Source organism: Lampetra planeri, chromosome 6 (assembly GCF_965212315.1).
Source record: "Lampetra planeri chromosome 6, kcLamPlan1.2.h2, whole genome shotgun sequence".
NCBI classification, from domain to species: Eukaryota; Metazoa; Chordata; class Hyperoartia; order Petromyzontiformes; family Petromyzontidae; genus Lampetra; species Lampetra planeri.
Window position 1 is genome coordinate 42872 of NC_136112.1, and position 24982 is coordinate 67853.

The 24982-nt window shown below is 51.3% G+C and overlaps 1 protein-coding gene across 3 annotated transcripts in view; it reads right to left on the reverse strand.

Moving 5' to 3' along the window:
• Window positions 1-541: 541 nt before the first annotated feature.
• Window positions 542-24982, reverse strand: part of LOC144719295 (membrane-associated phosphatidylinositol transfer protein 2-like) — a 48970-nt gene continuing 24529 nt past the window's right edge. The window contains exons 10-25 of one of the 3 annotated variants that reach the window (XM_078595112.1): window positions 22434-22687; window positions 22098-22287; window positions 21312-21431; window positions 20082-20344; window positions 18641-18825; window positions 17795-17965; window positions 17062-17172; window positions 15630-15806; window positions 14833-14981; window positions 13605-13721; window positions 12280-12396; window positions 11679-11827; window positions 11178-11327; window positions 8897-9080; window positions 5047-5175; window positions 542-4598 (exon numbers count right to left, since the gene is read on the reverse strand). In XM_078595112.1, the coding sequence (XP_078451238.1) occupies window positions 4176-4598; window positions 5047-5175; window positions 8897-9080; window positions 11178-11327; window positions 11679-11827; window positions 12280-12396; window positions 13605-13721; window positions 14833-14981; window positions 15630-15806; window positions 17062-17172; window positions 17795-17965; window positions 18641-18825; window positions 20082-20344; window positions 21312-21431; window positions 22098-22287; window positions 22434-22687 (2889 nt within the window). In that variant the 3' untranslated portion in view covers window positions 542-4175. Of the gene's footprint in view, window positions 4599-5046; window positions 5176-8896; window positions 9081-11177; window positions 11328-11678; window positions 11828-12279; window positions 12397-13604; window positions 13722-14832; window positions 14982-15629; window positions 15807-17061; window positions 17173-17794; window positions 17966-18640; window positions 18826-20081; window positions 20345-21311; window positions 21432-22097; window positions 22288-22433; window positions 22688-24982 lie in introns of those variants that run through there. The other 2 variants (XM_078595113.1, XM_078595114.1) reach the window with 2 other exon arrangements.

The window sequence follows — 24982 nt, forward strand, 5'->3', positions numbered from 1 at the left end:
GCCTCCCTCAGCCCCGCGGCGACTCCGCGGGTCGCGAGGCAGCTTCGTTGCGAGGCGCGGGCTGCGTCAACTTCAAACTCCGCACGATCAACGCCGCTTGCCGCTTAACGGGGTTTCATACTAATTGTACAATGCGGTTTATCACCAAGTCGTTTTAACACAATTCTCTGAAACTACAATGATTATTAATTGCGCTTAACGTAGACGCGAGCTCGTTACCCCTGAGACGCCACGCGGGCCACGCGGGGTCCACATCACGTGTGCCCCACGTGACGTGCCACGTGACGTGTGCCCCACGTGGAACAGCGGCGATGAGGTTTAGGGGACCTCTCAAGTGCCGCACCACGGGGACCTTGGCCACGGGGACCTCACGGTGTGAACCTCACGGCGTGGCCCACGGGGAGGTCAGTGTTGACCACGGGGACCTGACCCCCACCTCGCTGCGAACGTGAATCTCGCCAAGGCCCACCACGTTGTGTGCGTGCGGTTGCAGAGAAGAAAGGCGCTCAGGGGACGCGAAATAAACGTGACACGGCCATCGTTGACCACATGACATTTAATGCAGCATTAAATAGTGTAAGCGATATTTACACACACACACAAGTGTGGCGGCCACACCGCCCAACAAGGTTGACATGCCGGCATGTGCTGGCCAGTGGGTAAACCTGCCCATGGCGTCAGGGCACTTGCACATGCACGACCAGCACTCCACTAATGGCTTGCATAAGGGTATCAAACAAAATGTTACTACGTCGCATGAGCACTCTTAAGTACTACGGTTCGACAAACCAGGGAAATCGCCAATGCCGACAGGTGGAGTTCACCGAGATGTCACTTCCACGCAGGTCAGATCCAGACCTGTTCCGCTCCCGGCCTCCACCACCCTCAGCATTGTGAAGGTTCATCATCAACACGTGACTTTTTAAAACATCATTTGACAGTAAATTAACATGGGGCATGCATAACATATAAAACTATTAAAATATACCTCTGCAGGATATACAGTTGCTTATGCTATAGTTGCCGAGACAACAAGAACTAGCTTTACTCAGCATAGGAATTCCCTTTCGTCAGTTTCCATAAGAGCAAAAGTGTCCAATGAACCTTTACGGGTTTAAAAGGGACAGTCAGGCCCGTGTTGCTCAGAGGGGTTGTCGGGTATGAAAAATAAACACTTAATATATAATAACTTTCAAACCATCACAAGCAATCGAATATAAAATGTGGTCAGGTGTGCAGAGCCATTCAATAAAATCCAATTTGTAATCATTGCAGATGCATCCGGAGGGAACAAAGATCCCAACAGGCGAATGCGTCTGTACCGCCCAAAGCGGGCTACTATTGCACATTGCTGACAAGAAGAAAGCCGACTGCGGCGGCCTTGGTGAGGAACCTGAAATAATACTGGCCCTAACAAACACAACCACACACACATGCTGGAACTGGGATACTTTTAAGAGTATTGTCCCTCAATATTTACCATTGCAACTGAAACTGCATAAACATTGACGTAATGAATGCTAACATACAGAGGAGGAATGTCAGGACGATGAGCCAGAAGACGACCATCGCGACGCGTTTCCAGAAAGCAGCGGCAATGAAAGAGCAAGTGGTCGACGATAGAACACGTTTCCCGTCAAGGTATTTGCACCCTGAGCTAAATAACATCTCTCCAATGGCTATTGTTGGGCCTCAGACTGCGCTGATGGTCACCATTTCCTCATGGAGTGTTATTTGGCAAATTCAATACGACGAAGCCTGACATTTTACACACAACTCACAAGATGACAGCAGCATAATAAATAACCGCGAGTGGGGTGGGTGGACTAGAAAACAGAACGCACCAAGGTAATCGGTTTCCACACGAGGCAGTTGCAGAATGGAACAATTCCATCTTTTGCCATGAAGAACACGGCTGGGCTCCCCACCTGTTTCTGTCGCATTGCCATCTGTCCCATGGCTCGAACCGGACTCGGCGGTTACAATGCCAGCTGCCCCCATTGGCAGGAGATTCTTATTGTTCAGACGCTCAGCGATGAGTCGTGTGGCCACATGACACAAAAAGGGACGTCTCCACCGTGCACACCAGTAGTGTTGCATGTGTACACACGCCACACTGCATATGCCCAGCACTGCCTAAATGTACGGTGACCATTTTTGGTAGTTTAGATTTTACACATTTTGACCATAATTTGACTGGTTAAGATAAATGCTCCAATTTATCACCGTTTTTACACAATCGTGTATTTTTATTCTACAAACGTGACGAGGCATTTTCATTGCAAAGAAATGCAGGATATTTTTTTCTCATGCTCTTGCAGACAGAGAATGACACAATTGTCGTCAATTCGTGAACGCAATACGTGCAGCAACTGCACTGGCTGCTTTGCTGTAATGGGCAACATTTTTTGGCAACGTGCAGAAAGTGAATACGCGTCAACCAAACATTTCCATTTTACTGTATTTTTACAAAAACCCCAAAACGAGTAGTGACTGTGTTTTAACGAGTACGCGTGAATTTGAGCTTTTGGGAAACATCACCTTGACTCGTAGCAGGTCATGCTCATTACACAGTAGTTAACTTAAGAGATGCAGATATTTTAAAATTAAATCACGACATGAGTGCACACCGGGGCCCATTCTCGTGCACACTGTGACCTGGCCACGTCCTCCTTCACGCACGCCGAGAGGGCCGATCGAGCGGCAACGGCACGGGCGGCGTCGAGCGCCGATGGCTCGCGACCGCGTGCAGGGTCCTGGGCAGGAGTCTGGACGGCAGTGGCCGCCGCACCCTGGCGCTCGCCCCGCTGCACCGTGCACACTACGCGTATATACAATTATACTTTACGCAAACCATGGTATTGATGCAACATAATGACATTAGTGACAATAATAATAGAAAACGGAGATTATATGATATAAAACTTTAAAAATGTCAAACCCGTCATTACCCCATACGAGGTATGCTCCTGCAGGTGCCATGCAAATTGGATCCAGGTGATCGGGCTGCGCAGAATCGTTCGTTAAGAGGTTGAAGCGCATAAACTGTACACGTACGCGCTTATACGGGTTACTATATATAATCTCACACACATATATATAGTATGTATAACATGTAGGCTGTAGTATATGGTGTTGGGAAATTACTCTTGATGTTTACCATTAACTTTGCGGTCTCGTACACCGGTAGCCATATAGTTTTGCATCTCTGTTCTATCCAAAAATCAGTTCACGTCCACATTCACGTATTCTGCCAAATGAGTCTACCGAGTGCAGACACGAACTATACACACCAAGCCAACTTGTTCCTTTGGGGTGACCTTGAAGATGGAACGCCAAGTGAACTCGATTGTTTTTCTCCCAACACCAAAACCATCTCCCATATTTAAAGACTCGGAGTTTTGCGACATCATCACGAGGGACTGGCAGCGTCGCGTAAATACTTTCAGCTGTCATCAAATATTCAAACACAAGAGATAGAACTCGCGCAAGAAGCATGACTAATTCACTTTTACTCTCATTGGACATCAGAATATAGTTATTGAATACAGTACTGGACTTCTAACCGGGGACTATTTCACGAGAGAGACCGCCCCAACACCTCCTCCCAGGCAGCAGATCATCATCACGGCAACATGCGACAGTGACCCACCACTCCCTCCTTCCCCCACTCTGCCCCCACAGTGCCACTGGGCTGGCTCCATGGTACCGCGTGTCTTCTGAGTCCATGTAACGAGGCTCCATGAGTCTAAAAACCTTCATTCTCCACGCACGTTTCTGAATCCTTCAATGTACTGGCTTTAAAAAAGATTGTATATAAACCATAAATAAATTTGTAATGTCACGAGTTTGTCGTGCTAACATGACATCGTTAGTGGTCACGGTCACAGAGAGGAATGTACTGCTGTGTAAGAGCGACGGATCCATTGCAGACATCAAGTTCTGCAAAACACCATGCGTGAGGAGCATTCTACTACCAGAGTTCTCAATTTAAATGTTCCCAGTGCAACGTGCTTCCAGCCCAACGTAAAGACAATAAAGTGGTTCCTATGCTTTGTGATTTTGGCTCCTATCCATGCGACAAAAGCACTCATTTACCTGCATCACAGCAGCACAGATCTACTGAAATACCTCCACAGCTCCCCAGCCCATCCGTTCACCATGTACTCCCCTGCTTAAACGCTGCTCTCCAGCCTGGGCCCTCCGGCCGCCCCCGGTGGTCCTGTGCCGCTCCCTGCAGGTCCGGACGATTTGCTCCAGCAACCCGCGGCCACGATGCTCATGCTCCGTGCTGTCACGCGCTCCTTCTGTTCTCGCTCCGGCTCGCTCTGGCTCAGCGCGCGTTCGGGTGGCGCCTTCCCAGCCCCCGGGGTTGCCGGCACTCCCGGCACCACGGGTCCGGCGACCCCGCCAACCCCAGCGGCCTGGTGAACAGATACGGCTCGGCGCAGGTGACCACGCTTTCTAAAGGCGTCGCACTGGCCTGGCAACCCGAAGCTGCCCTTGCGCAGCACCATGCGCGCGTTGCTCTTGGCTGGCCGCGAGCGGTGGTGGTATTCCAGCTGTGCCAGGTGTGCTGCATATCCGTCGGCGAGGAACTGTGGGTACACACCGCGAGCAGGGACAGCTCAACGCAAGTCATGGGGAATGCTGGCATGACGCTGAGAAGCCCACGAAGAGCATGTTTGAGACAGCAGGTTCAGAGCGCAGAGCCAAGTTTATTTCGCTTCACTGGGGGAGAACTCAAGAGATCGACATCATCTGTTTCATAAGTCACCTGGGTCAGCAACATGACAAAACAAATAACATAAAAACATTGTGTTACAATGAAAAAAATAAAAATCAGAGCAAAATTAACCGAAGTAAAATCAGATAAAAAGATAACTATGTTAAAGAAATTCAAACAGTGGAAAGACACGCATTGATATTACATTAAATTAATTATCCTGCAATGAAATGGGTTCAGATAAATTACTTTAAAAACCTTTCATTGTAAAGGTGTCTGTCATAGAAACATGAACACTTGTCAGGGTGGTGGGAACGTACCTGACATAGGTGCTGGTATTTCTTGGTGGGGCGGCCCACAATGTAGATCTGGTTTGGGGCCAGGTTCAGAGCGCTGTACACGGCAATGTCCTTGGTTGATCCATAGGCAGCGTGCACACGCACATGCTTCTGCACACGCGAGCACACAAAGAGCACAGACTGTACCCACACAAGCACTCTCCGGCATCTCACATCATCTTGGTTCGTAGGGTTTCTGCCGCCGTGCAGCGCGAATTAAATTGCTGCACCGCACTGCGGCCCGACCAGTGTGTGGCTGGTGTGAGCGTTGTTGTATACTAACCCCTTCTTCCAAAATTGATATTAATAATATTTGATGATATTTTTATATATTATCTTTTTACTTGTTTTTTTATAATGAATGAAAACACACCAAAGCGCAGCAAACTGCAAAACACCAGGGGTTGTTAAGTAATGAACTGGAGGAGGGCTAGGATGGCAGAATTTGCAACCTTGCTTCAAGGAAAGATAAGGCCTGATGAACGGGCACATGTCACCCGTGCAGGCGGCAGAGACAGTGGGAGAGTCAGCCAGACATAGTTAAGGCAAAAAGCCCAACCATCCTGCATGGTTTTAAAGTAACGTCAAAATTCGAAATTCAACAACAGAGTAGGCTAAATTATCGATCCTCGCGCTCGCTCAAATTGGAGACCAGGCTGCGAGCTACATCAATGAACCATTGCCCATTTGCTAATCCAATACTGAATGTTAATATTACTGAAGTCAAAACGAATTCTATGACCTCAGCACATGGGCGAATAATAGGGCAGTGTCAACTCAAAGGCAATGGAAGGAAGCAGAGGCGCCTTTGTCTAAATCACAACCACAGAAAGCCAGGAATCATCACTGATTGTGTGTTTAGGGATTTCGAGCTAGTTGGAACACGTGCACACAGGGAGGAGGTAGAAATACGCCTTGTCCTCCTGCAGCTGAGGGAGCAAAGATAAACCCAAAAAGGCCAAGGAAGTGGGTCAGCTCAAGGCTGTGTGCACAGGGGAGGGAGCTGATTAAGAATAACACTCCCAGAGCAGAAGGTTGGATGGCCACAGTGAGACGAGAATAAGAGTGTTGTGTATCTCTCAAGGATGCAGACTCAGCTGAACAACACGGCTGCGGGGGTCACCAGAAGTTCGCGTTCGCCTAGTTAAGACAAAAAGCTCAATTATTCTGTATTGCTATTAAAGTAACGTTAAAGTCGGAATTTAACAACAGGGTAGGCTAAAGTTATTGATATGAAATGTTATTTCCATACTTTAATACTTTCTATACAACTCGACCCGAAGCATATGCGGGATGAATCACCACCAGGTCGAAATAAAATACATAATAAAAGAGCGATGTTAAACCCAGGGTCGGAGAGAAAGGGAGATCCCGGCCGTCTTTGTATCCCCGCAGCGCGGGATAGGAGTGTGTATACGCTCGGGGAAACACCTCCACTTGAGTCAAGCACCACGATGGGAAACGACAGACCTTAGGTTACATACAGAATCATAACTGTGAAATGGTAAGGGACAAATGTTAAAACTTTTTAACCATTTCTTTGTGCGTCGGTGAGGGTCGGAGGGAGTGTTGCCCCTCCCTCCAGGTCGTGCAACACGGACAAAGACGCCTATGAGACGATTTGTAACGTCTGTGTTTTGGTTCATGAAGAAGGCCAGACAAGAGATAATATCGCACCCAGACAGAGAGACGACTTCGAGGCAATTTGTAACATCTGATTGTTTGCTCGTGGATTTTATGGAGGGAGTATGACAACGGAATATACCGTGGGTGATGCACACAAGGACATACGGACGTACGGACACACACATGGACACACCTACCTACAGACAGATCCTGACACAGCAAAAATCGAAAGAAACCCCGCCTTGTGGGCAGGATCCAAAAGGGATTTTTCGGCATAAAAGAGAGGACCCTGAGCATTGGAAACCAGCTCGACCGGGAGGGTCGACTCAGGAGCGAGCTGCGACCAGCGGGTCGGCTCGACTCATCTTCAGCTCGTCTGGGACTCAGCCGAGTTCGATCGGCTCACCGGAGCCGGCTCTCGGGGCTCGACTCAAGCGGCTCCCCATCTCCTCTGCAGGCGGGCAAGACCCGCTTGACAGCTCAACTCGGCCTGCGTGGGTCAACCTCTGCCGAGTCGGAGGTCTCTGCTGCCGCCGGAGTGGTGAGGGTCGCGGTTTGGCGACGAGGCTCCGTGCTCACCCTGGTCGACGACCCAACACTGCACGCTGCGAGCGAGCTGTGGGCGCCACCTACCGACCGGGTTCCGAACTGCGACAGCGTATCAACGGGCATCCGAACCAGTTCACCACGGTGACAGGGGAGCGACTGATACGTATGACGCGCACCGCCCCCTCACCACACGACCACCAGGCGTCTGTTTGACATAAAGAACCGACTCCGAACACTGACTATTCAAGACAACTCTTACCACTCAAACACACTCGAACCCATAAGCCATCCGTGGCTGTGAAGGCATCACAACGAGACCGAGTGATGGCCATCCGTCGTTTATAAGTGTATTCGTAATTTTTATCTTTAATATTTAGTGGGCTGTACTCTTAATCGCATAAATTCCCAACAGATCCATCAATACGAATTGATTCTTGGCACCTCCTTCCGCCGAGCCACGCTCACGTGGGGAGTGGTGGCCCACCAGATCCTTATCAGGTGATCTGGTCCCCAATTAGTAAACTTGGTATAAGATAACGATCTTCGGGAAAGGAGCACCGTCGCAGGCCCTTACTCCGAGCCATTCTGTTGTCAGATAACCTGCCGATGTATCTGTTGAGATTGGTGTCTTTAAGAATAATAACTGTTTTTGATTGTGTTTTTTTTATCGCCGTACAATCTTTCAAGTATCTTTCAGTCATAATCGCCGCACGTACTCGCATCCTCTACAGAATATTCAACTGTCCCGTGACCCAAGGTGCTAACAACGTGATAAGGGTTGCGTATGATCAATAAGGAGTGCGGTACTGCGTGAACAATATTGAGTATAATCATTCATTAACGTTAAGGTTTTTCTTAGCATAGTATTTGCATATTTTAACGACTCTCTCTCTCACTAACAACCATCGCGTTATGCGGGATCCATGTGCCGTTGTCAAAGTGAAATCAGACAATCGTTGATGATACTGTATTGATGCCGTGTTGACGTTCCGGGATTGAGAGTTCGCATACTATATCATAGTTGAGGTTGAATTAGTAATAAATTGATTAATACAGAAGTGGTTGTGTGATTCTTTCCTGAAATCTATGCATAAGATCTGCTTCTGCGTTGAGATCTGAACTTGGTGACCTTAATAAACACACTAATACATACTCAGTAAATGTTAAAGCGATAACGGGGTGAACCGGGGACCTAAAAATAACCACGAAAACCCACTCTGGGAATGTTAAAGCGAGAATGAGACGAACCTAGACAACGATGCCGAGTTAATCTAAGTTAATCTTGCATACTTACACCACACCTGCATAACTGCATACGATTAATTGCCTTATTCCGATCGATAACCCACCCTCGTCACCGAGGCGGGGTCTGGTTATCATAACGACTTGCATTATCATAATTACACCCACTCGCATAATTACTACGATTACCTCTCGAATTGGCATAATTAAATGTGCATAATTACATAAATTAACATATTTCCGGATAATTACACATTTGGCCAAATTTCATTTGATTATTATTATTTTCACCGAATATTCATAACCCACATATACAACATAATAATTTCACCCACGCACGCATACAACATAACAAATTTTGATAACCAACATATACAATAGCGTGATTGACCCGTGTCCCATGCTCGACGTGCACCTCCATCATGAGCGATCGCAGGAAGTTGGCCTTGTGCCTTAGAGGGTCGTGCACCAGGCCATCGCAGAACGACACCAGTCCGTGTGGGAAGTTGTGCTGCGCCAACCAGGCCACAACGCGCTGCTTTTGCATGTCAGGCCGGCCGGTCACATAAACTATGAGGTAGCCCAGGTCTTGCCAGTGCCTAAACGAACCACAGCACATATCAACGACACAGTGGACAAGAAAAACCGTTGCACCCCAGTGCTTTAACGTGCAAATTTTCCTAACTGCTTATAATCCGAGTTCATTATTGGGTTTGACTGTGTATTGTGCATTGCTTCTCTTAAAACTCGCACTACGCACCACTGCGGGAAACTTCAGGAGTTGAACCTTGGCACTGCCCGGCATCAAAGTGCGAACAGCAGACTGTACTCGGGTCAGGATTCACCTTCATTGAACAATTCTAACTCTTGTTGCACTAGATTACTCATTTGATTTGGAGCTTTCGTGACTGCAGGAATTACTCTTTGGTTCTTTCAGTAAAGTCACGTAGAAAGAAAATAAATTAAATAATATAATACGACGTTTCGATTGCAACACAAGCAGTCGTCATCAGGTAGAACTACATTTGAGAGACAAACACAGACACGGAGACACACAGACATACACACAAGCAGAGAGAGACAACACCGAGAGATAAACACAACATAGACACAGAGACCCAATGCCTCTGTGTCGTGGCCTTAAATAGAGAGAGAGGGACGCTGTGGGGCAGAGAGAGAAGTGGGTCTGCTGGAGCAGAGAAATTAGCATGTCAATGAGAGAGCTGTGTGGAAATCCACCCGCGGCAGCAGGGGGAGAGAGAAAGACCCAGCAAGTCTGGTACATTTTTTAGAGAGAGTTGTGTGGAAATCCCCCCCCCTGCTCTCTCTATTTAAGGCCACGACACAGAGGCATTGGGTCTCTGTGTGTCTATGTTGTGTGTCTCTTTCTGTGTCTCTGTTGTGTTGTCTCTCTCTGCTTGTCTGTCTGTGTGTCTCCGTGTCTGTGTTTTGGCTCTGAAATGTAGTTCTACCTGATGACGACTGCTTGTGTTGCAATCGAAACGTCGTATTATATTATTTAATTTATTTTCTTTCGACGTGACTTTACCGAAAGAACCAAAGAGTATATTACTAATCTGCAGCACACAATGAGTACATATATAGCTGAAAACAAACAACGCCTTTCCATCATAACTGCGAGCTGTCATGGTGTAGTGCGGTGGTTGGTGGCCAGAACAATCCATTACTGCAAGCGACGCTTCGCACTTCCTAACAACCCGTCACAAACTGCTGAGGAATCTAGATTTGAAGCTTTCGTGACTGCAAGGATTGATATTCTTAGTTTTTTTCAGTAAAGTCACGTAGGTAAGAGTTACTTGATACAGCAATCGTGCTGTGACGGTTCCACCTGAAGACGGAAGCTTGTGTTGCCTCCGAAACGTCGTGATTTTTATTTTATTTTTTATTTTACTTTTATTAATTTGAATTTTTTACCTACGTGACTTTACCGAAAAAAACCTAAGAATATGCTGAGCAATCTGCCTGACTCGTTGCTTTGACAAACTGAGAACTACCTCCATCCAGGGCTGATCAACACGGCGATAAGATACACCACGAAGGCAAGAGCTTGGGTCAATGCAGTCAAATAATTCACAACGAATTGCAGTATCGCACCATTGAGAAACTGTGAAAGTGTCTGCTTCGGTCGTCCGGTACGTAGCGCAACGTGCCAACTACTACAAGAACAGTTGTCATTTGCCAACGAGTGCCGGGAATGCCACTACGGTGCTCATTCCAGGCTAGATGCACATTGAGGCCACGTGAAGTGTGGAAGGCCCACTACGGACAGGAGGTCACGGGACAGAGACTCAGTGTCATTGTTTAACTAAGATGACTGGCACATGCACCACCTGTGCTCCCTACTGTTGTAGCTGCCCACACTCCACTCGTTATTGTGAGGATCGTTCCTCTGCCCTCCGTTGTTACTGGAGAGTGAATTCCTCCAACCGTCCAGTAGCAAACTTCACGAGCCTCCTCTATAGAAGTCGATCATGACACCACTGGTACCGGTCATCAGCAAGTGCACTCAGCTCCACATTCTCCTGTACCGCATCAGTCCATCTCTCCTCTAACCTATGCCGTACTCATTTAGACCCCTCTATCCGAGTTTGCCTACTGGGTCTCTCTATATTCACAAATACAATACGGATGCCGGTTATGTCACCCAACGCCCACGCCGAAAAAGCAACTGATACCTGACAACGTCGACGGCGCCGGCGCGCACTTTGGGGTCGCTGCCCATGATGGAGACGCTGGCCGCGAAGGAGCCATCGATGCTGAACACCACGCACTCCGTGCCGCGTGGCAGCACTGTCAGGTAGCAGTCAGCAAAGGTGTGGTCTCCCCTGAGAAGCACAAATGCACACCGAACCAACACCACCACCACGGCCATGAGACAAAACTGCGCTCCACAGTAATCACCAGGCAGCTGCATGGATGAAACCAAGGTCAAATGTGAAAGTGATTTCCTGCTCAAATGATGAGGTCGAGACACATGTAAGTGGTGGGAAAGACTGCTCAACCACCATTGTCTCCCCAATGTTGGTGGTTATTGTGTAGTTTAGCATGAACTGACCTCAGAGGCCAGGTGGCTCAGCGGTAAAGCAAGTGTCTGGCCACGCTGGTGGCAAGTGTACCAACCACCAGGAGATCTGGTCACCCCAACGCGTGTAATAGATACAAACATGCATTCTTACCTAACGACCATCTTGACCGGGTACATGCCGATTCCTAATCGCCTCGATTCTGGAATCAAATAATTTATCCGGCCGCTGCTGTTCGTCACCTCCGTGTCAAAATGCACCCACTCGCCAGCGGGCGGCTGAGTCATTATGTGAACATCAACCTACCCAGGAAACACAAGGGTCAACCAGAACGTGGATGATGCTAAGTCAGCACACAGCAGTCAAACCCAACAACGGATCAAATTAATAATTCGTATGTTCGGTATTCGCGCCATTCTTACAGTGAAAGGCTATGGCGTACGAAGGCACTGCTGCATTTCATCGACGGGTAGAGGCTGCAGCGGTTTTACAGGAGAGAGTGATGTTGCAATGTAGCTTTACCAAATTAAGTCATTTGTTAGAAAACTTATTTTTTTTTACTCTGATGTCGGAACACAATTGCCAATTCTTTTAGAATGACGTCACAGGATCTTTAACATCCACTGTGAAGCAGACGGCTCTGCAATAAGCTCTGCAAAACGACTGGAGACTTAAGGAACACACATTCCACTGCGCACAAGTGTAAGGCAGTGTGCGCCAGTGTGCTGCGCTTGGCAGCAGCGCCCACACTCACCTTCTCTCCGGTGAGCGTCACCATATCAAGTGGGCCGTACATGAACCGTCCAGCCAGGAGCTGCGGACCGTCCTCCACCACCAGCACGTCGCTCGCTCGGTGATTCGCCGTCACATTCTACACGACAACATTACGATTAATACATGGCCTACATCCAGGCGACAGCCTAGTGCATGAACATAAAGGAATCGAAATGCTTCGTCCACGCGCATTACCTGCGAGAACAGGGTTCAGAAACGCCGCGGTCGCGAACGAAAAGTGCAACTGAAGAGTGCACAAACAAATATGGAGAGACGCATGCTTTGATTTACACTCGCAGATAGAGGAACACGTGGATTAGAGAACACACATGGGATAATGACATCATCCAAATTGTAAAAAAAGTGAGTGGGGCTTTGGCAGGATGCATCCTGGCCAGAAGGGATGAAGGACGATGGTCAAGAATAATAACAGTGGCAGTCAAGGAATGGAATGCATTCGAGAGGACGTCCACCGAGAAAATGGAGCGATGAAATAAGTTCATGCTCAGGTCCTGGATGGATTATTGCATTGCAAGATTGTGAAAGGTGATGGTGGTGGCTTGATGAAGCCATCATTCAGTAATGGACCGATTGTGGCTGATGCTGATGAGAACCCAGTAGATTTACATGAACTGTTTTGGAAATACAGGCAGTCCCCGAGATACGAACGTCACACTTACAAATATCGACACTTATGAATGAACCACCATAAGATCTTATTATGTTTAAAAATCCAGCTTGTGAACGTTCGATTGTACTCATGAACCGAACCGCAAAACTATTTTGTCCGGCAGAACGATCCTCCGCAAGAGGGAATGAGTCCGAGCATCCCGCGTGATGCACACCCCCCCCCCCCCTTCTGACAAGTTACTTTATTTTTTGTTTAATTTTATTTACTATACCGTATTTATTACAGTATTATATGAACGTACAATATTTCTTCATATTTATGAATTTAACAATCCTTCCCTTTTTGTTGAACCGTAATACATTTTATGACACTGACTTTATGTAAAATTAATTATTGGGTTCTGAGATATAAGCAAATCGACTTACGAACGGATCTCAGGAACGTAACCCGTTCGAAAGTCGAGGACTGCCTGTAGTACCAAGGTAAAAAAAAAACCCATGAAGATTAGTCAAGGATGCATCTCACAGCAACATCTGTACAATAATTATGAATAATTAAATGTATATTTAAAGTGTTCTCTCGTGTAATTTCATGCAATTCACATTTCCACGCAGATGTCTGTCAGCGTGCATGTCTGCGTGCGTGTCTGCGTGCATGGACGTGCAATTGCGTACCCGCAGCTTTACGTGCGTGCGTCGACGGAGCCACTTCTCTCTTGGTTGACTCGGACTGAAGGCTGACGTCTCTCGCCCATCCTGCTCCAGGACACCCCCGCTCTCATGGCGCACGATCTTCGGACGCCCGTGAGTGCCCGCACACACAAACACATGCCGCACGCACACCGCCAGCACGCAACCACGCACACAGGGGCTCCAGGTCATGCGGCAGCAAATGAGCACAATCACTGTGCCTTGTGCCAGGGATTGGGGTTAGGGTTATGGCCACGTGCCATTCTTGGTTGACGTCTAACTTTGGATCATGGAAAAAAAGCCTTGAATCCTTCACTGCTGGCGCAGAGCACAAGCCCAAAGGCCCAAAGGTTCAAATCATCAGGCATCCAGCAACAAACAGCATCTCGTTGTTGTAATCAATAAGTCGACACGTTTCATGAATTTTCCAAGATTATTATGAGAGTTTGGGCAACGAGACGATGATGGGAAGGAGTTCCAAAGTGGAGATATGAAGATGGGCTGCTGTTCGAATACCTGTGGTTGGTGTTGACAAAGCAGTCCCCCCCTACGAGTCCCAGCTGCTCAAATGGATGGGCAAGGAATCCTACGGCGTCCGGCTTGCAATCTCTTCGTGGACATTTATATACACCCGGTATACCATGCACCCGGTATACCGTGCACATAGGTAAAGGTGCAGTGCTGAAACTGCTTGCTCACACTACTTCTGGCAGAAGGGCCTCCCCAGGAAAGGAAACTCTCGGGCTTATTTGGTCTACTCTTCCTCGTTGACCAGATGTGATGGACGAGGTGGGAATACCCACATTTTACCCCACCACGCGCGACCTGCCCATCGACTGTGATTAACCTTTGTATGCGGCTGAATGGGAATTTGAAAAAACTTGCATAATTGTGGCAACTGCTCCGCCAGCAGATGGAATTGAACCGCGATTTCTGGCACGCAAGTTCAGTGTGCCGGCCTGGTAGCTCGCATTACACTAAAGAAATGCAAAAGTTAACACGTCAGTGAAACTGAATGGCCAAGTGGTTTACGCCATTATCTGGCAAGAGGCATGATATTAGCTGGAATAGAGGGGAATGGAGGGGAAGGGAGCAGAGCAGAAGTGATGAGTGGGGAGGGGAGGAGAGGGGTAAGGAGAGGAAAGCAAGGGAGCCAAGGAGAGGGCAGTAGAGGGGAAGGGAGTAGAGGAAATGGGATGAGAGGGGAGGTTACCTGCCGTAGGATGAACGCCACGACGTCTGTGGACTCCCAGTAGCTGGCGTGGAACAGATGTGGCAGGGCCATGGTGGGAAAGGCGGTGAGCGCGTCAGGACAGTAGAGGGCGAAGTCAAGGCGCTTGGTGCCCCACCAGCGCGCCGTGACTGCAACCGCACACACACGCGATACACATGCGTGTATACACACGTGTATACACGAGTGTGTATGCAACACAGCCGCTATTCGTCATTACGTGGCTGTGAAGTCGTCAGCAGGCAAGGCGCACTTTGAGGGTGTCATGTGAAGGTTGGAATTCTCACTGGGAGGTCATGGAACAAACCCAGGTGTTACGAGTCAACGCACGCATAAAAATAAAGCTCCCCATATAGCCTTAAACAGGCTGTTAGGGCAAGCGCTATTAGCGAGCACCTACGAAGGCCGGCACGGCACGCAAAGGGGGTGGGTGGCCAATACCACGTCTGGCCGCCTTTGCCTACCCAGTGGTGATGTTTACACACCACACCAGGTATTCATTTGAGGTTGAGTCCACCTAGGGGAGGCCCAGGACCAGTAAAGATAATCGTCACCGTTGTTGGTCGTAAGCGGGAATCGGTCTTAGGTTGCCGGGCTCATAGCGCAAGGCACTAAATGCTGCACTACCAAACGACACACATTCACACACATTGAGACGAGACAGGGGATGAGCCACACACTGGAACAGACGCACACACGGGGATGAGCTGCACGGGGGGAGGAGGCTGCTGTGGTGCTGTGCGGTGGCGCCACATCTCGTGGTGCGAGCCCATGCTCACCATTGGCGATATTGCACGCAGTGACGCTGTCTGCCAGACCCGACACTTGGCTGGCGATGCTGACCTCGCTCCCACGCCTCGCGCACACGCGGATGCTACCGCTCCCGCCGGAGCCACCGTGCGACGCCACTGCCCCTGCTTCGCCAAACACCGGCGCGTTGCACTGGATTGTGTCAACTTCAACACGTCACACGCGCACACGCACAGGCATAGAAAGGTTATCGCACGCCACGACACGGCCAACTACGGCACCGACCGCACAGAGCATCGTGGTCACAGCACACGTATTGATGTGAAACATGCGACATATCGGTCGAGGAAGCGCATCATGCACACCGCACCACGAACAAAATCACTCCATGGCCTACAAGGGCCTTTGGCCATGCCGGAACATTGGTCCCCATCAGAAATCCGTGTTAATGCACGGCTATGGTGGGGACAGCCACTCTTCAGCAGTCAAGGGGAGGCTGCACGTGCTGCCGCAATATGTGCGAGGTCACCATCTCCTGACTTGCCATAGCATGGTGGGACAGTGAATGGATTAAATCCATCTGTACAGGGATTGAGCGTTACCCCCTCCTCGCATTCGTGGGTTTTCTCCGGTTCCCTATCACATGTATAAACACTCATTCATCGGTGGAGTTGGCCAAACATCTCAATATAGGAACAGAGAGCTTGGGTTATTGTTGGTCACCTTGGTTCTGGCTGCCTCCGCGCTTGTCCCACGCCTCTGAGCAAATAATTTGCGCGTGAAAAATTCTGCAGCATTTTGAGATGCATTCATGATGTTAAATAAAAAACTGAATTTATATTTCCATGCTCTCACCTCCTCCTCAGTGTTCGCCTCTCGTCTCCAAAGTCTCACATTTGCGGACATCTTACTCTGCTTCTGAATGGGCCCTACAAGGGCCTTCTCTGGGGCTCTCCTCTCATGCCGGGTCCTTGACTGTCACCTTCTCCATCCATCTCTGTTCTCTGCCCTTCTCTTCAATTCCACAAGCACTCCTTCCTTCAGCATCATAAACCTCGGCCATTTTTTCACTCTTGTCCCTTCCATTTTTCCTTCTACGATGTCCTAAATCAAATTGCAGGGGGAGTAAAAGCTAAAGTCTCACACCAAAGGAAACATGAGTGGATAGTCCGCAAATTACGGGAAGATTGACGCCGATGTATTTGGCTCGTGCGGACACAAACTCAGAGGCACACGGACAGATGAACAGACAAGTGCACCGACATGCAGCAGCCATGCAAAGATGTGCAGTTACATGGCAATGACACGAGCTACGAAGAAGCAAGTGGGCACCGAGTGGCAGGCAGACAGGCACACACGTGTGCACGGAGGATTGCGGGAAGGCAGAGGAAGCAATCTGCGGGCGAGCGCATAAACAGAGATGGGCGTGCATGTATGGGGGCGTGCGGGAGAGGGCGTTACAGGCGAGGTCGGGCCAGCTAGGCACGGGGAGGCAGACCACTGCCTCCTGGGGGCGGAAAGCGGCGAACGCGCTCTCCACGAAGAGAGATGAATTCGACTGCAGCGTGTCGGCTAGAGACGCACACGGGTTGGGACACACACAGGGATGCACAATGGGTGGGACACGCACAGGGGGCGGGACACACACACGGGAACAAATACAGGGAAGCATGGGAATGAGACACACATGGGAGCACACAAGGGGGGCACATATGAGACACAGGGGGGAACACATGGAGACACACACACACACAGGGGACACAGACACACACGGGAATAAACAGTGAGTACAGAAATATCATGCCAAGTTTGGACATGCTCAAACAAATGAGCGGAACAGAAAACACCGGAAGTCACACAGGAAACGTGAAACACATCGCTCGGTGAAATCTTGGCGGCGAATTCATGACATCTGACAAGAGTCAAGAGGGTTAATTGTGAGAGCAGAGTGACGAGGACGAGTCGGTGCTCCCGGAGAGAGCAGTGGGAGTCGCGGTTTAGGAGGCTGTTGCTGATGGTTTAATCAAGATGGTGCTAGAGCTGATTCCTGAGCACAGACTGTGGTGATACAGAGTAGGCACACGACAGAGACACACAACATAGATACAGAACTGAGAGAGACGGACACACGACAGAGGCACAAACGAAAGATGGAGACACGTAACAGAGAGAGACACACAACACAAGAAGTTACCGAGTGTGGCGGTCTTGCCATCGCCTAGCGGGAAGCGCTGGTAGCGCGCCACGGCAAACGGGGCAATACGGTGAAAGCGCCGTTCCAGGAGGGGCTCAAGGCGGCACGCGGACGGATCGGCGGGGTGAAACAGGTTGAACACCTGCTGGCACGCCGGCCTCAGCGCAGACACTGCGGTGGCACAAACGCCTCGCATCAGGCCGAGAAAGTGGGGAAAGGCTGCCGCAAGCAAGGGCCCCTCATGGCCGTGCCAGCTCTGGAGGGGAGGGTGGATAGCTTGGACACTAGCAGGTCCCTTCCGTTTACATTGGTTGTCAAGACCACACCGTCATCGTGGCCAGAGCTGTAGATGCCACCACCGCACCTTCTCACTACCAACACTGTGACCTCCGTCAGATCCCGCAGTAGCTGCACAGTTTACAAACAGCAACTTCCAAGATCTGCTCTGACGGTCTCCCATCAGACGTCTGCCCTTAGGCGTCCATAGAAACATATCTATTCACATAGAGAGCCATAGACTCACACAGAGAGCCATAGACTCACACAGAGAGCCATAGACTCACACAGAAACCCATAGATCTGCCTTAACAATATCCCACACATGATACATTCCCACCACTGCTACGCATCTCAGCGATTGGCCCTCCCCATCCTGCACACACACATCCCACCCATGCAATCATTAATCTTGTAGTCTAACACACTCATTAGAAACGATGTCAACAGCTGCGAATCGAGAAGTTATCTTATTGTTGTTCCTTGGCGACCAGTGTTTCACATCACGAGGCAGTCTCTGCACTACTGCCAAGCTAAGGACCGACCGCATCAGGCGCGCCACATCGTTACCATCGAGGCCTGGCAGCACGGTGCGGCGCAGCGCCAGCACCAGGCCCAGGGGGGAGCCGAACGTAAAGAAGTCAGAAACGTCAAAGTCGAGTTTGCTCGCGTGTCCGTCCAGCATGGTGGAGCTGGAGGATCGGCGCGACACCGCGTCGCTCCCACTGCCACGCAGCAGCACACTCGCCTGCAGGCTGTGACGCACGCGCACACACAGGCACACGCACACAGGCACACGTGCACGCACACAAGCACACGTGCACGCACACAGGCACACGCACGCATATAGGCACACGCACGCACACAGGCACACGTGTACGCATACAGGCACACACACGCATACACACACAGGCACACGCACGCATACACGCACACGTGCATGCACACACACACACACAGGCATGTGCAAGCAGCGCAAATGTCAAGTTTGTTGTTTAACCAGGTGAGAACTCAAGAGACCAGGATGTATCATATGCAAGAATGATCTGGGTCACCAAAATGACAAAATCAAAAACGTTAAATAAAGTGCAGCAATGATGCCATAAAAATCAATACCAAAACAAACATAAATATGAATAATAACAATCACGTCACAGAAGATATCGATATTGAACAAAATAAATGTTATTTCATGGAAGTCGGCTTGAACAAATTACCATCAAGCAACTACATGAACAAACAAAATACGAAAATCCCCCATATAGCCTTAACAGACTGTTGGGGCAAGTGATGTTAGCGAGCACCTATGAAGGCCGGCATGGCACATGAGGGGGTGGGTGGCCAATACCACGTCTGGCCGCCTTGGTCTACCCCGTGGTGATGTTTACACACCACGCCAGGTACTCATTTGAGGTTGAGTCGACCAAGGGGAGGCCCAGAACCGTTAAAGATAATCGTCACTGTTGTTAGCCATGAGCAGGAATAGAATTTTCCAGGTTTGTAGCGCAGCGCGCAAACCACAACACTACCACTTCCCACAAGCGCAAACACACCAACACGCACACGTGCACAAACACACGCAGCAGCTCCGCCTTCAGAGTCGTGGAGGGACACACGCCAAGTATCGTCTGATTATTTGATTAATATTCTCCACATTGATGCAAATTATTCTCTTCAATTTGCATGGAGCTCGATTCATCTTTGATATGAATCGTTCTCCATGTGTGTGGAGACCGCCTGGGCCTCTCTCTTCCCCCAGTGCCTTTATCCAAACTTCCACCTCGGTGACCCTGGTCAGCCAGGCGAACCCGGTGAACACGGAGACCCCAGTGACCTATATAGGCCCAGTGACCTCTATAACCCCAGTGACCTCTATAGGCCCAGTGACCTCTATAACCCCAGTGACCTCTATAGGCCCAGTGACCTCAGCGACTCCTATGAGCCAGGTGAGCTCAATGAGGCCGTGAAACCCGGTAACACCGGAGACCCCGATGAGCCCAGGGAGCCCTACCTGGACAGGAAGGCGTGGTGCTGGCGGATAGTGTCCGGCTCGTAGGTGGAGGAGTCGCTGCGCTTGCGGGGCAGTGCGTGTTTTGGGCTGTCCAGGCTGCTGTGCGGGATGTCGATGTTGCTCTTGCTCAGGTGACGGCTGCAGCCCAGGCCCAGCCCGGCTCCCTGGCCCCCACCGCCCCCCCCAGGGCGTGCCCCGGGCCCCCCACTGCCCCCCCCTCCCACGCTGTTTACGACGATCCCAGGGGACAGGAGATCCGTGTCCTGCAACGCCATCGTGCAGGGTGTGCTGCAGGGTGTGCTGCAGGGTGTACTGCAGGGTGTAGTGCAGGGTGTGCTGCAGGGTGTACTGCAGGGTGTGCTGCAGGGTGTGCTGCAGGGTGTGCTGCAGGGTGTGCTGCAGGGTGTAGTGCAGGCTGTGCTGCAGGGTGTACTGCAGGGTGTGCTGCAGGGTGTGCTGCAGGGTGTGCTGCAGGGTGTGCTGCAGGGTGTACTGCAGGGTGTAGTGCAGGGTGTACTGCAGGGTGTAGTGCAGGGTGTACTGCAGGGTGTACTGCAGGGTGTGCTGCAGGGTGTGCTGCAGGGTGTGCTGCAGGGTGTGCTGCAGGGTGTACTGCAGGGTGTACTGCAGGGTGTACTGCAGGGTGTGCTGCAGGGTGTGCTAAAGGGTGTAGTGCAGGCTGTGCTGCAGGGTGTACTGCAGGGTGTGCTGCAGGGTGTGCTGCAGGGTGTGCTGCAGGCTGTGCTGCAGGGTGTGCTGCAGGGTGTGCTGCAGGGTGTGCTGCAGGGTGTACTGCAGGGTGTACTGCAGGGTGTAGTGCAGGGTGTGCTGCAGGGGGTGCTGCAGGGTGCGCTGCAGGGTGTAGTGCAAGGTGTGCTGCAGGGTGTACTGCAGGGTGTGCTGCAGGGTGTAGTGCAGGCGGTGCTGCAGGGTGTGCTGCAGGGTGTAGTGCAGGGTGTGCTGCAGGGTGTAGTGCAGGGTGTGCTGCAGGGTGTGCTGCAGGGTGTGCTGCAGGGTGTGCTGCAGGGTGTAGTGCAGGGTGTGCTGCAGGGTGTGCTGCAGGGTGTGCTGCAGGGTGTAGTGCAGGGTGTGCTGCAGGGTGTACTGCAGGGTGTAGTGCAGGCTGTGCTGCAGGGTGTAGTGCAGGGTGTGCTGCAGGGTGTGCTGCAGGGTGTAGTGCAGGGTGTGCTGCAGGGTGTGCTGCAGGGTGTACCGCAGGGTGTGCCACACCTGCACGCTCATGAGGCTGCCTCGGCGGCTGCTGCTCTGGCTCTCCGAGACGGCCGTTGCGCTCGTGCACAGCGCGTCAAACCCCAGGACCCCGCCAACACAGTCGCCGATGAGACACACCTAGCGCACGCGCAGGCACGACACGCCAACCACAGGTATCCACACGCGTGACGGGGTGTGGGGCCACTAACTGGATTACACATCCTGAAAAAGTGTCCTGAGAGTCGGTGAGGTTGGCCTGGCTAAAGAAGCATAGAAATGTGAGAATTACACAAATTTTTAATTGGTAAATATTCCCATCACATGCATCAATGATGTCCTGCTGAATTGGGCATTTGAGCATTGGTGCTCATTTCCTGTTTTCAATCCTGAGCCAGTGATGAGAATTCCACGTTCCTAAAGAGGGGGTGAGTCCATCCATAAGACTACCACTGTTGTTGACTTCTCCAAAAAGTGGTGCTCGTTTTATTGATGCCAGAGGAACGAATGATGGGCCGAATCAACCCCGAACCAGGATTTGAACTCGTAACCTGATTGCAAGCCGCTCGCTCTGCCGTGGAGATACCTGGCCAGATACTGAAACTCGGCCTCTGATCCTAAATATCAGAATCAGAAACGGTTTTAATCGCCATGACAGTTTACACATACAGTACACCCTGCAGCACAGCATTAAGCCAAGCACAAAAATTTAGTTTAATTGCACGGCCACTTCTCTCCGGGATGGCGTGACTGGCGTACGTGCGACCAGCATGCCCGCCAGTGCTCCACCCACCCCGCACTACCTACCCGCCCGTTGAAGGCATTGCCCTCAGGGCAGCGCAGGAAGTCGGCGTGGGCCTGGTTGGCACGCGCAATGACGGCCGCCACGGCCTCCTGGTACCCGGGGGACGACGTGGCCAGCAGAGGGAGCGCAGCCAGCGGCACGTGTTCCTGGCTGGAGGAGAGGCCGCCCTCCTCGCAGCTGTACGGGCTCAGGCTGCGCACGCCGCGCGGGGCACGGGTAGAGACACGACGCGCAGACAGAAAAACGGGATTGGCACGGCCTGGAAACGTAGCGGTGTTCGGCGAGGTTGGCGAACGTGGCCGTGGCTGCGGTCGGTGGGTGTAGCTGACCCCACGCACTTGGACACGAGGGAGAAGGCCTCGGCGCACACCGGCGGGCAGGGCACCAGTCGGATGGCGACGTGCCCCAGCGCAGCCGGGAAGTGAGCACGCATCACCGTGTCGAACACGGCCCAGAAGGTGTTGAGGTCGGCCTGCTTAGAGGACGGGTCCCCGCCGCCGCCGTCTAGGATGGTGCCGCCGTGAAGCAGCAGCACCAGCATATGCACCTTGCATTGCGGCGCCACGGCCGCCTGTACGCCGGTGTCGGTGTCCTGAGAGTAGCGGGGGTGGCACGAGGGGCAAGGTGATTGGGGGGGAGTGGGGAGAAGTGGAGGTGAAACGCACGAGGGATGAGGAGGTGAGGGTGAGATGCTGAGGAGGGGTTGAGGTGAGGTTGAAGTACATGATGGGTGTGATGTGCAAGTGGGCGCTAGGGTGGCAAGATGTTAACTACCTCGCCTGGTATACAGGTCATGGGTTCAATCCCTACCCTGAAGCCTGTATATTTGGAGTTTGCATGTGTAGTGACATAGAATGGTCACTACTGTGTCGGCCTGTACGAGGGCTGGGGGCCCCAAGGGGGTGCCTGGGGGGTCACGTGCTGGAGGGATCCGGACCTTCCCAGAGGTGGGGGAAGTGAGGCGTGTCCTGGGAAGGGAGGCGTGGCCTGACGAGAGCCAGCCACGCCGGGGCGGAGCCAGCCATGCCAAACCAGATATATAAGCGTGGTGTGAACGCAGAGCGAGGCTGTTGTACTGTACTCCAAAGTGAAGACATCATCGGTCGTCAAGTCCCGAGTCATCGTCCTGGGCCAGGCAGGCCGTTGCCTGCCTGGTCCAGTCTGTGTCGTGTTCCAGAGTGTTAGTGAGTTGAGGAAGGTGGTTACCACCTTATGTACAGTGTTATATTACTTACCGTTTAATAAATAGTGTTGCCTCCAAGCTGCGTGTGTGTGCACCTAATTCGGTCTTACTACATTTGGTGTAGAAGTGGTTATCGAACTTTCGCTGATTAATTTGAAGAAGCTGTACCCTTCGCTGCCATGGTGTAAAAGCTGGCAGCGAAGTGCAAGACCCAACCGGAGGTGCGGATGGACGGTGTGGGTTGCACCTGGCCTCTCCCTGCGACGACCCCGGAGTCCGGGGCCCCGGTGGTGTGCCCCGGGGGATGGGCGACTGCAGCCTGCATGGGAGGAGGCTGCGGGCCCGGGCTGGTCGCCATCGACGGCGAGTTGGAGCGACGTCGCTCGTCAACTCGACCAGCTGCTGGTGGCAAGGGAGTGGCCGGGTGTTGGTGAGTGATGGCGAAATTGCAAGATGACGCAGCTGTGGCGTTCGCGCCGTTTCGGCGGTGCCGGCGTTCCTGCCATTTCACTGCGGCGGCGTTCCCGCCAGTTTCACAGTGCCGGCGTTCCCGCCATTTGCACCATGCCGGCGGTTCCCGCCACTTCAACGTGCCGCCGTTCCCGCCATTTTTTTACGTGCCAGCGTTCCCGCGGCGGCGGCGTTCCCGCCATTTCAACGTGTTGGCGTTCCCGCACTTCCCACAGCCGCGTTCCCGCCATTTTCACCGCGGCAGTGGTTTCGCGGTGGCGGCATTCCCGCCTTTTGCGCCTTGTGTGCTGCGCCGGCCTGGCGGCGCGCCGCTGCAGCCCTGTGATTACGGGCCTCCGTCCCCACATTGAAGTAAGAAGAGCGGGGGAGGGCATCGGTGGTGAGAGCGAGAGGGGCCCGTGATTGAAGAGAGGGTTTCGACGTTGGAGACACTGCTGGGAGGGACTTTTTCAGTTTGACTCTCCGGTTTTGTGTTCCTCGCGGACGGTTTTTCCCTCTGTTCTTTTTGCATTTTGGCTTGTGCGAGTGTTATTTGGTGTTATATTGTTGTTGTGATGTTGTGGCCAGGAAGAGGTTGGCTTAGGGCTTTTGGTTTGCTATTCATAGGGATGTTAGTTGGGTGCTTGGTGTTGTGGTGTGTTGCTGTGTGGCGTTTTTGATGCTTGGCGTAGGGGTTTAGGATTGGTTTGTTGTTGCGGTTGTCTAGGATTGTTGTTGTTTATATGTGGGGACTGGAGGAAGCATTGCGCCAAATGATTGACTGTACGAACTTCGTATACTGCATATACTGTATTAATCAATTCGGCGATTTTGGACGTTTGTGTCTAGTTTTTTTTTGCTCTCAAAATTCGATTGCCCTGAGTCCCATGGTTAATGTTGAAGGGGATTTTGAAATGACAGGTTCGGTTTGTTTCAAACTCACTGGTTGGTTCCTGTCCGTTGTTGCACAGATGATGTCTTTTGTGCGGGAATGCTCCTTGTGTTCTACGTGGATCGGGGGTGCGTTTCCGTTAATTGCCGTCAAATTGCGTTGCTCTCTCCACTCGGTTGGTACAGCTGCATGCTGCAATGCGAGTCTCGGAGATGATGTGTACGGATACGGGATGTGAGGTGTATTGTTGTGACCATTGAATATTCGGGATCGTCACAAATTGTGCGTACCTGTTCGGCATTGGATCAGTTCTGTGGGGGATCATAATTCAAATTGTATGTGTTGTGATCGTGTTAAATTGC